The sequence below is a fragment of the Gastrolobium bilobum genome, unplaced genomic scaffold (assembly GCF_033153095.1).
Source record: "Gastrolobium bilobum isolate Gb01-03AN ecotype WA unplaced genomic scaffold, APGP_CSIRO_Gbil_v1 utg9915, whole genome shotgun sequence".
Classification (NCBI taxonomy): domain Eukaryota; kingdom Viridiplantae; phylum Streptophyta; class Magnoliopsida; order Fabales; family Fabaceae; genus Gastrolobium; species Gastrolobium bilobum.
Genome location: NW_026899813.1, coordinates 7,143 through 20,657, shown reverse-complemented (window position 1 = coordinate 20,657; position 13,515 = coordinate 7,143). Strand labels below are relative to the sequence as shown.

The 13,515-nt window shown below is 32.8% G+C and overlaps 1 protein-coding gene across 1 annotated transcript; it reads left to right on the top strand.

Annotated features, from left to right (window-relative positions):
* Positions 1-7,572: 7,572 nt before the first annotated feature.
* On the top strand, positions 7,573-8,673 carry LOC133293738 (probable membrane-associated kinase regulator 6). The gene is made up of 2 exons (XM_061492338.1): positions 7,573-8,289; positions 8,389-8,673. The coding sequence occupies exons 1-2, from the start codon at positions 7,632-7,634 to the stop codon at positions 8,400-8,402; spliced, it is 672 nt and encodes a 223-aa protein (XP_061348322.1). The 5' UTR covers positions 7,573-7,631; the 3' UTR covers positions 8,403-8,673.
* Positions 8,674-13,515: the final 4,842 nt, after the last annotated feature.

Genomic DNA, 13,515 nt, shown 5'->3' with positions numbered 1-13,515 from the left:
TTCAGTGAGTAATTCCGAGTATTTTGACTGTAATCATGACTATGTTATGAACAGTGCGTTCTGCCGGAGAATTTACAGTTTTGTGAATTAACCGGTAGAGCTTAAAAGAGCAAAATAATTTTAGAGACATAATTTGATAATTCTGACGACAAATATGAGTTCAGAACGAAAAATTGTATAGTCTGGCACTTTCCGTGAAAATCTCGTGAATAGTATTTCTACCGGGTATTTTGTACTGCTGTTTAAGCAACCGGTAGAGTCTAGAAACAAATACTTGATGAAATAAGAATAATAAAGTCCAATATATGCCAAGCAAGTCAATATAAGCCCAAGAAAATAATAAGTTTATAAGTTCTAAGTTCAGAAGTGAACGAAGTACAGTTAGTGATTCACAGTGCATTTCGTCAAAAACGGCGCAGAAACCATACTGTGAATTATGAATATTGTTTTGTAACAAATAAAAATTAATGTAAATGATTTTAGAAAAATAAAAATATGTTCGTAGCTTTAAGTTAGTTCCGGGTCAATTTAAGTTAAAATACGCGATAGAAAAACATCCGATGAAAGGGTCCACAAGTGCCTATATAGCCTTGTCACTTAAATGAAACACTATTCATTTCAGATTTTCTTCTTCTCTCTCTTGCATGGCCGAGCTGCACTTGGAGGAGAAGGGGCTAGGGTTCCAAATTTCCTTTCTTTGATTTCTTAATGAATCCATTCTCCAAATTCAAAGACCCACCACATGAAATTGATTAGAAACCACTCAATGAATCCATTCCACCAATCAATTTGAGCTGTAGTTGAGTGTGTGAGGAGTTTTTCCTTCCCCCATTTTCGAGCTACTATTCATCAAGGAGGAGAAATGACATTTTTAGTGGAGCTTTGCTTGGTGAAGGCCTTCTAGGCTTTGGGTAGTTCATTGGAGGTAACAAAACTCTAACCCTATGGCTTTATTATTGTGAATAATGTTTTGAAAGTCATGAGCATGGTTGGGTAGGAAATAAAGTAGTATAGAATGTGAAAATTATGATGGATTATTGTTATTTAGGAAGCTATAGTGTTGAGTAAGTATCCACATGTGATAAAATAATTGAAAAGCCCTATTGTAATTTCCCCCTAGGTTTCGGCCTTCATGGGTTATATAGGGTTCATCATGCAAATTTTTATTGTATGTTTGAAAAGGTAAAATATGTTGGAATGTAGTGTAAATGGATGAATTGGTGGAAATGCCAAAGTTAGAAAAAAATCCTACAAATACTTGCTCTATGTTTCGAACTATAGGATGTTTAGGGGTATATATATATTGGTTACATTTTATTCTAATAAAATGTGTTGCATTTTAATATACCAATGGATGAGCTAAGAAGTGAAATGCTTTGACAAATGGTTGAAAAATACCTTGAGTCCCTAAGGGTATGCCCGCGACTTTTAAAGAAAAATAGCATGATTTATGTGAAAAATTCTTAAGTAAATGCTTGATTAAATTAAAGAACGCCAACGGGTGTATAGAGGTCTAGACTTGTGTATTGGCATAGAATTGGCAAAAATATAAAGAAAGGAAAATAAGCGATAAAATGTATGCTTATGAAATAATCATGGTATTGCATCATTTTATTGATGCATTGTAAATTATTCTCTAGGTGTGCCTAGGGATTGAGAAGGATCGAAAATCTCTTGAAGCGATAAAAGTAACTTGTTCCACAAGTAAGCGTATTGGTAAAGCTTCAAGAGGTAAGCTCTATGTTTAAGGAGTCTTTTTCTGCTTGAGTGCTCCACCATGGTTAGTGAACTATGGTTGGACTGTATGACTGTGATTTAGATGCTTTGTATAGATACATTCATATAGAGTTATTTGATAACATGATATGTTTTGCTCTGATATGACTTCTGTAATATGACTTCTGTAACAATCTCTGGCCATTGATTGTATAGTACCCGGATGTCCGCTTTGGGGTCCTCCCTCGGGACTGATGGTGTACGCCTCTGATATGTCTGGTTCCGCTTTGGGGTCCTCCCTCGGGAACACGTGCGTTGATTTCCGCTTGGGGTCCTCCCTTGGGAATGACGGCGCACATCTCTGATATGATATGGATATATGCTCTGTTCTGTTATGATATCTGTTATATGTTGTATTTGTATACTCTGTATCTGACTTTCATGCAGGAGTGAGCCGGGGGTATGGAGAATTCTCTATAAACCTGGAGCTTATTGAGATTTGTAATCTCACCCCTCGTTGGGGACATATTTTCAGGTGCCCAGATTCCCGGTGAGTCCTCGCTAGGCAGGGACACGACACGTGGCTGAGGCAATTGACAGATCGGATTTTGAGTGGCTGTAGGCTACTACCTTTTGGAGTGTTTGATGTCTTTTAGTATTTCCGCATTTGATGGATCACGATATTGATCCTTTATTTTGTATATGGCATGTATATGTTTTGTACATGTCTGTCACTCGGATGCATGTACATTTGGGTATTCAGGCACGTTATATGATGATGTATTATTCAGTTTATGATTTCGTATTGGATTGCATGTTGATTAGGATAGTGGCACGGAGCCATATTTTGCATGCGCCCATGGATGGGTATCTGATTGTATTTGCATGACTGGTACTTCTGGATTACTATGTTGTATAAACTATTTATCAGGAAATGCTTCTGAGTGGGATTGGAAAATCCCCAGTTGTCCGATTTATAGAGGAAACTCTGCCCGATTTTCGTTTACCCCGAGTAAGAATTAAAGTAGAAAAAAGAAAAAGTTAACTCGTATTTTCGTAAGTTAAGTCTTCCGCTGTTTTCTGTTTTATCATATGTATGTTAATTGAACCGGCTCGAGATGGGGATGTTACAGAAAGAACCCTAGATCAACGATTCACCAATGTTAATGTCCAGATCCAAGATGTTCATGCGCTTCTACAAACTATGCAAGCTCAAGTAGCCACACTACTGCCAAACCCTCAATCAGGCGGTGCTACTCCAGGAGCCAACAATGCTCGTCCTCCTAATCCGATTCGTTCTATGCGCATTGATTTTCCCAGATTTGGGTCTGGCCACCCTGGGCATTGGTTGTTCGTTGTGGAGCGTTACTTTTGCTACCACCAGGTACTAGAACAAGATCGTCTAGATCTGATTTCCTTTAACCTTGATATGCCTGCCTCATGTTGGTTTGAATCCCTATTTGCCACTGGGCATCTCCCCGATTGGCCATCCTTTGTGCAAGCACTTCACCAACGTTTTGGACCTTCTGATTTTGAAGATCCTCCAGGTGCATTAGCTAAATTGCAGCATCAGGGTCTGTCACTGATTTCCAATCCGCCTTCGAATTACTTGCTAGGATGATACCTACACTGACTCCTCTGATGCGCAAGAGCCTCTTTATTTCGGGATTGAAACCTCAGATTCGACAAGTTGTTCTTGTGCGTCATCCACCAGGTGTCACTGCAGCGTTTGCATATGCCAGAATAATTGAGTTTCACTCGGTTTGATAGTAAGGTTGATTGTTTTTTTTTTTTGGTACATAAGGTTGATTGTTTTAATTCACATCAATTTACAACTGGATTTAAATATGCAGAAATTATGCAGCCTGCTTGATATGATGACTTTGGCTGCTCTAAAGAAAAAGATGTCGGGAAACAGTTTATATTTGTGGGATTTAATTTTTCCTAAGCCATTAGCGTGAAGAGAATAATTAGTTATGTTACAGAGATATAATGTAAGAATAACGAAGATCAATTACTTATCGGTATGAGTTTTTAGGTGAAATAATTTTTACAGTGGTATCAGAACTTTCATGACTACAAGTCACGAGTTCGATCTCATATCCCCCACTTTTCAATGGAATTAAGTTAATAGAAGGTAGAAAAAGAAAATATGCCTGTGCAATATCCTCATTTCAAGTTCATAGGATTCTTGGGTAAGGGAGTGTGTTAGATAGGTATAATATAAAAATATTGAAGATCCATCAATTACCAACTTGAGTTTTTAAGTAGATGATTGTTTATCAAGTTCAATTAGAGAGTTAAATGGTTGTGGTTGCTGAAAGGGTTTTAAGATGTTGAGCTGTGCAAATTAACATACGGGTTCAATGTAATTTATATGTGGTAGGCTAGTGCCTTTGTAGCCAACACTGTATATCAGTATGGACACACTCCCAATTGAGATGAAAGAGGAAAGAAGCTCAAAAGTCAGAGAAATATTGACATATAGTCTAAGTCGACATGAGTCTCCAATGCATATTAATAAGCATCTATCATTATCACCTAATATAACCTCTTAAATTAAATGTGCTTCAAATATATCTGAATATTCATTCGAAACTCTTGGAAGTTGAACCATCTTTATTTGCTCAACAATTTTATGTAAGCTATCCTATGTTGGTTTATAGTTACAGTGTGACCATGCCTCCCTTATGTGTCACTTTGATGGGAAGTGGCATTTTGATGTTGGTTTAGGCTGCCTCATGTTCTCCCTTACCAATCATCTGTCACAAGTAAACCTAAATTTTTTGCTGGTTCTTCCTACTACTCCTGTAACCCTGTCAAGCATAGAGCAATCAATTGTGGCACATTTTAACATGCAGAGGGCCCTACCTCTTGCATTTTAAGGCATGGTGATGGGTGATGTCTTTGCACTGCTCAGGAATACCTCTTGCCATCAGTTTTATTGCATAGTGTGTGGAATGTTTTTGTATTTCTAAATCTCATGAAATAATACTCAACTGTTTTTTTTTTCTAGGATCGTCTGTATCATTTAAGTAAATCTTCAGTGTTCCTGTATTACATTATACATACTCCTTTCTCAATAGAAATAAGTGGTTTCATGTGTCATTAACCATAAAGGAATGAACAGAATAAATAAAGTTAAGTAGGTTATTTTTTCTAACATTTGTATAGGTAATACACTGAGTCTTCATTGACTATAATAAGAGTACTGAAGAAAGAAATTTTCCTGTACCATCTCACTCCAAGTGAGTTAGGCCGTTGTGCCTTGACCAAGAATGTTAGTACGGATAGTACAATGTGAAAATAGCACATACAAATTGAACTTTGTATAGTCTAACATGAAAATTTTTATCAAATTTTCACCAAAGCTTGATAGATTGGAAGATTGAAGTTGAAGACCTATCTTAATTTGATAGAATTTCAAGATAAAATTCTTTTAGTTGTGGCATGTTCTGAACAGTTAAGGATATTTGAGAAACTAAAAACTTGTGGCTTCATTTAAGCAGCACAAAATCCTATAATATATGGATTTCCTTAATTCCATTGCACTCTGACATCATTACTTCCTGGCCCCAGAGTGAGAGACTTATTGACAAAGTGTTCTAGGTGAGCTTTTGATTATCCATTTTGAAGTTTATCTCTAATTATATTCTTGCAGGTAAATTTTCTGTCGTACTTATGTTCCTTCGTACTTGCATGAATGGTATAAGGTTCTTTTCAGAATTAGACTGCATTAATGAGTGTTGGATTTAGCAGCCAATACGTATTGTCTTTAATGGGGACATAAGAGAGGGGACCAATTGGTTTCAAGTCATTCTATAATCCTGGCTTAGTGGCTTTTGTCCCTAAAAACTTTGTTCATGTCTACTTCTTTATCGGACATCCCTAGGGACCCTTGTCTGCTGTTTTAAAAATTTCAGTAAATTGCTTTTCAAAACTAATTAGTTCATTTCAGGATGAAAAGGACAGAGTTTCATTTACATTTCAAACTATAGAAGATTTGTATGCTCACCTCACAAGGCTTCTTGTGGATGAAAAAGCCTGAAATTTCCTTCCCATGAAAATCTCATGATATTTTCCCCTCATATTTCATATTTCTATTTAGGGTGAGCCTTATAGTTACTTCTTTTGACCAAAAAATCACGGATTTGAGTTCGGAAAACTTGCTTTTGCCGTAATGCTTTTGCCTTGTATTCCTGGATTTGCTTTTTTTCATATCTTTGTTGAACTGTTTCAAGGACAACAATACAGCTGCGTGTGTCAAGTACTCTTGTGGTAATGGGATCATGTAATTTATCCATTGGTGCCTGCCTTTAAGAGGAGAACATGTCCATTGTCCTTTATACATTTGTTCTTATGTTGTAATTAGTATAGCGTTTTGCAATTGGTTTCTAATTCAGAGTTGTATGTTTTTTTTTTTTTGGTAATCGTATGTTTTTTTTTTTTTTTTTTTTAATTTAGGAATAAGTAAGCACTCAAATTAGTTAATAAAATCAATATGAAGTTACTTATTAATTGTTCTTTAAATGTCATCAATTGGTTGAACGACTTTTTATTCTTAAGTTTGAAAAACTTTTTGAATAAACACTAGTTTTAATTTGTCAAATATATATGTGACATCAATTTTCTCTTACAAAGAAAGTTGACATCAATATAGTCCCTCTAAAGAAAGTAATATCGTTGTACCAAAAAAAAAAGTAATTAATATCAAAATAATCTTTTTGTGTATAGATAATGAGAATATTGTTAATGGAAATTTAATTGAAAAGTTAAATTAATATCACATTTTATAACTCATAAATTAAATTGATGTCAACTTTATTTTGATGACCAAATTGAGTTTCCTGGGATGACTAAACTATATTTACTATGAATCCATTTGTTATAATTTTTTATTTTTTTCAATTTACTCTCTTTGTGACTATACAAACCTAATTTGGCTTATTGTTAAATAAATAGCATGACTCTACATACCTATGGACCACCGCTTTTCTCTTCCATGAAACAATAATGGTGTCCAGAGTATCACATACATATAATAATGGTCCAATAAAATATGCATATCAATGTCATTTAGGTTACATGCAAGTCATAAATATGGTACAATTGGATATTTTATCATTTATGTTCAACCTTATGTTGCAGCAGTTGGGATGTGATCATCAAAGTGATGAAATCACTCTTCCAAATTGGTCATATCCAACTATTAATAAACACAACACAAGAAGACAACAATTAAACAAACCAAGTTAAGCAAAACCAACAATATAGCCCGTATTGTTTTCAGAAAAAATGGCATATGTCAGAACAAATTTGGATGACGTTAACCAATTATTCTTTTCCCTATTCAACATGTGTAATTACTAAGATTCCTTTTGCTTACTTTTGATTTACTGAACAAAAGCTTAAAGGCAACATTCTAAAGCACAAAACTGGTTCTGCTTAATTCTTCTGAATTCTTAAATGTACCACATCTTAATTATATGCATGAACCTCTTTCTGCTTTTTATTAAATAGAATATGATATGATAAATTAGACCAAGTTCTAGAAACAAACCAACTCCTTTGTAAAAAATTTAAAGCAGCTAATGATTAAAAAGAAAGGGTGAGGTTAGCTACTTATGCAACAAGACATTATGGGTCTGGTGGGAGCTCACATTTGTTTCTTTTCTTCTTTTCTCAATTCCAATTATTAAATTTCATTGTCTCTGGCCAGAGAGCCATATACCCAATTGTTAGAGAGAGATGGTATATTAAGGTATATATACATACATACTTGTATATATATATATATATATACAAGTTAAACAATATGCTGCATAAGAGAAGAGGCTTTGCTAGCTTTAGCCCACCTTGTATCCCATTCCCTTATACCATCAAAATTGTCATCACTACCAGAATTCCTTGAAGCCATGGAAACTTCTCATCCTCTTTCTATTGAAAGCTTCTCTTATAGTTGGTTAGTTAACCTGAAGCCATCACTAGAAAGCCTAGATAGCTCCCTCAGCACCTCTCTTGATGCTTATGATGAAGCTTCTTTCATTGAGATGGACCCAAGACTGCCACCCTCTAAAAGATTCTTCAAGAATTCTCAAGATTTCAAATTTGACTTCCCAATTTCACAGTCACCTCTTAGTCTTGTTGATGCAGATGAGCTCTTTTCCAATGGTTACCTTATGCCTCTTTTTGTTGAATCATTGAAGATGGATGCATATGAGGCCTCAGATGCTGCTAACCCAAACCTACCTTCTTCATCACATGTACCAAAAAGTGTTTTTCCTAATGGGCCTTCTAGATGCCCTTCCTTAAAAAGGTGCAGAACATTATCAAGGAGAATATTTCAGAAGTATCTGAATTTCTTAAGGCCCTTGTGTAGAAGATTGAGGGGTCACAAATCAGGTTCAGATCCTGAAACTGTTTTTAGAAGAACTAAGTCAGTAAAGAATAGAGGATACTATTCTGAAACATCCCCACGAATTAGTGTAGCTTATTCTGCAGATGACTGGCGCAAGTCCTGTGATTCCGAGAGCTCAATTTATGAAGCAGTACTCCATTGCAAAAGATCCATTGGTATGTGTACAAGTTCAACATGCATAACAATTAATATGTTATTCCATTGATAGCATTATTTACATTTTTGTGGTACTAACATAACTTCATTTTTTGCAGAAAAGATGAGTTAAGAATGCTGCAAAAGGGTATTTGAAGATCAAAACTGAAAGATAAAAGGAAAGCAGATAAGAGCAAGAGTCCAAACTATCATCAACCACTCATCCTCTGTCTTCATTCTCCTCTGCTTGAATGATAATGGAATGGAAATAGGAAATAAATATGTGGTTGGGCAAGACATTGTTCAAGTTTTTATGATCAAATTCAGAAAAAGACATAGTACAAACTTTTTTTTTTTTTTTTAATCTTGTTTAGAAGAAACACTTACACTGCAGAGGTGAATCTACCACCCCATCTCAGTAAAGTTCTTCAACTGATTTTGGAATTAGAAATGTGTGTTATAGATGAATCAATGTGTATATATGATTCTGATAACTTCATATGACATGCCTTGAAAGATGCTTTTCATTTTATTTTTTTTATTTGTGTTCTGGATGTGAAGTTAAGCAAATGAAAAAAGAAAAAATAATTTGATTCAAGTGATTTAAGAAAGTGAGAAGTTTGAAAATTTCTCTGCTAGCTTGACAGTTGTGCAAATTTTAAGGTAATGATGAAGCAACTATACTTAAGGAGACAAAAACTGACAACAAATGTGAAGAGCCATTGGATTGTATTTGGATATTTTTTAGCATAAATCCATAATTGAATCTAATCATGCTGAAATGAGTGAATTATATATATATATATATATATATATATATATATATATATATATATATATATATATGGGTTATATACTTCTTCTGTCACTGCAGATGGGAAAAAGTGCAGCAACACTTATTTTTATCAGGATACGCGTCCGAATCCTGATGTGTTTTTTTTTTAGGTCAGGATACGACCCCATATCCTAGTTTTAATAATTTGCTGCAACTTTTCTCATCAGCAACGAAAGGAGAAGCGACGAACCCTATATATATATATATATATATATATTATATATATATATATATATATATGGGCAATATCCTTTAACACCAAATTCTAATAGTTAATTTCTGTCAATTTCATGGTTATAATTTATTGAGTCAAACTTATTAATTAATTATTAATTCTCAATAAATTATAATCGTCAATTGGCCGAAATCATCATTTAGGATTTAATGTCAAATGATCATATTCCATACATATATATATATATATATATATATGGAGAAAGATTCGTTTACAAATTTTTACAAATTACACTGTGTACTCCTGAAAGTACATTGTGTAACCTAGTGTACTTCCGAGAGCACATAATATAATTTGTAAGAGTTTCTAAACAAAAAGTTTGTAAATATAATCCTTCTTATGTATGTGTGTTTGTGTGTGTCTATATGTATTTATATATATATGGAGAAAGATTCGTTTACAAATTACACCGTGTACTCCTGAAAGTACATTGTGTAACCTAGTGTACTTCCGAGAGCACATAATGTAATTTGTAAGAGTTTCTAAACAAAAAGTTTGTAAATATAGTCCTTCTTATGTATGTGTGTTTGTGTGTATATATATACACACACACACACACACACACACACACATATATATATATATATATACGAGATAATCATTTCTCAAGTTGTTTGAGATAATCTTATCTCCGGCTACTAAATCATAACTGTACAAATATGGATCAATGGTGATAAAGGAAGAAAGAAAAAAAGGGAATCATAACCATTCAAAGGTGAATCAATTAATATAAGGAAATAAATAAATAAAACGACGTAGTTTTGGGTAACCAGAGATAAACTTGTCTCAAGCTGCTTGTGAAATGTTTTTCCCTATATATATAGGGAAAAACATTTCTCCGGTAGCTTGAGACAAGTTTATCTCTGGCAATTCCAAAACTATGTCGTTTTGTTTATTTATTTCCTTATATTAATTGATTCACATTTGAATGATTATGATTTTCTTTTTCTCTCTCTTCCTTTATTACCATTGATTGATCTATCTTTGTACGGTTATGATTTAATGGCTAGAGATAACGTTATCTCAAACAGCTTGAAAAATGATAAGCCCATATATATATATATATATATATTGAGAAGTTTAGTTGTTTCTTAAGAAAAGGCGAAACAGAAACCATGTAAGGACTCGTGTACCAAATTAATGGGCCTACATACACATGTAGTTGTTTCTTATGATCACAGGTTTACTGTTTGAGACACTAGAGTTGCCTTCTCTTGAACAAGTCAGATTTTGGCATGAAGAAACATAAATTAAAAGAAATATTAAATAATTCAGTAAAATATAAAAACTAAAAAAATATATTTAAAATTACATAGAAGATCGTATAATTAATTCAAAAGAATTTAAATTTAAAATTTAAAATTTAAAAGAAATTAATAATGATATCTGTCATTTTTTAAGTAAGAGTGCAGAGTGAAATCTCATTTTTAATATATAAGAATGGCTTTAACGTTTCTACAGTGAAGTGATCTACATTCGCTTCTAAATGATGTCGCTTTGGCTTGGAAAATTAAAAAATGATAATGAAAAAGACTATTATAACCCTGAAATAAATTATAATTATAAAAATACTTTGATTTCCATATCAAAACGACGTCATTTTAAATTCACTGCAAATAATTATCTACATTGACTGTAAAAAAAACAAACCCTATAAGAATAGATAAGATTTACCCAATAACTTATTCTATCAATATGATCAAGTGCTAAAAGTCGGAGCATCTTCTTAATACACAAGGAAATTTGCATCCCTTTGTATTTGTTTTACACTTTTTATTTTGGAAAATAAATTGTAGAGAAAAAATGTAGTGGAATGTATGTTTGATTATTTATTTATTTATTTATTTTCGGTAAGTGTATGTTTGTTTATTTTATTATATAAAAAAGTAACATAAAAATAAAAATTATGTGTAAGTATTATTGTTGTTTTTTTAACTGATAAGGATGCACAGTATTATATCTTCACAATGCAAAGTAAATAAACAAATTAATTAATTAAAAGGCTTTGTCCTTTCTGCACTATATATTAATTAACATAAATGAAAATAAAATAAATGGTTTTGCGATGCACGAACATTGACACGGGATATGATACGACACGACACGCCGACACGTTAATTCTAAAAAATGGCATATTTCGATATGTTGGAACACGTTTTGATATTAAATAATATTTTTAATATATATAATATAATTTATATTTAATAGATATAACATTCCATAATAAGTCATATAACCAATCAAATATTCAAATTTCATAACAAAAATATAAACGAAAAATTGAATATCATAACAAAAATATAAACAAAAATAATTTTTCGTACCTTTGTTAATTTTTCATGTCAAATTTCATAATAGAAAAAAATTGATTTATAAATAATTTTTTTAATTTTTAGTTAATAAAATAAAATTAAGACTAAAAAAAAAATATGTCCGAGCGTTGACCACGTGTCGAAAAAAATTGACTGTGTGATGGAAAAACGTGTCGGAGAGTTGATCACGTGTCCCAAAATATTGACCGTGTGTCGAACGCGTATCAAAGTGTGTCCGTGTCGGACTCGTGTCCGGCATGCACAATTCACAAAATTTCATGAGTCCGTGTTTCAGAGTTGCCTATCATTGTTGCAATATAGAACTTCTCAAACCGATTATGTTTTTGTTCCATGACAACCAAAAACACATTAATGAAATTAAGGGAAAAATATTTCTGCTTTTATAGCAGAAATTTTTCTTTGTCACACTTACATAGTAAGTGGGTTCCAGTACAAAGAGAAAAGAAAAAAAACTTAATAAAATTTATTTAATTTTATGTGAATGTGGTAAAGAAAAAGTTTCTTCAGTAAAATACAAAATATTAAACCCTTCAACTAATTGCTATTCTAGTATTCCTTTCATAACCCTGTGGACAGAACTTGCGATATTCATGAATTTGAATCCAAGTCATACCTTTGTCATGGGTAAACGAAAGGGCCATAAGGCGAGCCTCAATTATTCGATAAATTAGAAGAATAAGTGTGGCTTGTAAACTTTGACGGGAAAACAACAAGTTTTGAGTTGAATGAATTTAATTATGAGGAGATTCAAACCATTCCATCCCATCAGGCCGTGATTCTGTGAACTGACAATGAGGTTACTATCAAAGCTCCTTTGATGATGATTTGATGTTATTCTTTTACTAATCTTTAATGGAACAAGAAGAGAGTTTACCTTAATACACTTTGATAGTCAGAATTTATATAAGATTTAAGGAGAAGATCTTTATCTAGTATTTAGAACATTAATATTTATAATGAGGGCATCATTTTCTATGGGGAATCGCTATGATTATACCCATCACGTAGGTAGGGAGGTATAATAATTTTTTTTGGCTAAATTGTACATTACCCTCTTGTACTAAGATCATGTTTCACGAAATCACCTTATACTTTCAATTGTTACAATTAATCTCCTTTTATTGTGTAATTTTGACAATTAAGCATTTTTGTTAAATCTTTTACAAACATCGTTAAGCATAAAATGCTTCTTCTCCATTTCTCCATCTATTTAATCCTCATGTTGAAACGCTGACCGACAGCAACCCATTTTAATTTGAAAAACATATGCCTCCCTTGCTTCTTCTATGGTCTCTCGCAAATTTGACTCCTTTTTTTTTTTTTTTTTTTTTTTGATAACAATCTGACTCCTTTTTGGATTCGTCTAATTCATGTAGCCTCCCTGATGTTTGGTCAATTAGAAAATTATAAATTAGAAAATGGAATAAAATAAATGGAGATCATGTGTGATTTGGATGTTGATTATTGACTAATATCTGTGGGTGTACCTTTGAAAATAGCATACCTTTGCTTTTCTGAGAACTAATAATCGGAACTTCCAATTCATCCGAAACATCTAGGAATTTTTCTCCCCAGTTTTATATTTGTATGGTATGCATCTACATGAGTACAATTGCAGCCACAAAATTAGCGAAAAAAATAATAGTAACATTTGAAATGAAATGAAACAAAGCACCAAATGAAAATCGGAATTCACCAATTAATTCATTTTCAGTTCACCTGTATTATCCATTACCCAGATCCCATACCATTTCTACTCTCTCCCTCCTCTGCCATCACTTTTAATTGTTTTATTATTCTTCATGAGAAAATACAACTTATCCAAAACAGAAAAAGCCTTAGG

Coding starts and splice junctions, on each gene's coding strand:
- LOC133293738 (XM_061492338.1), top strand. CDS start 7,632: ATGGAAACTTCTCATCCTCTTTCTATTGAAAGCTTCTCTTATAGTTGG.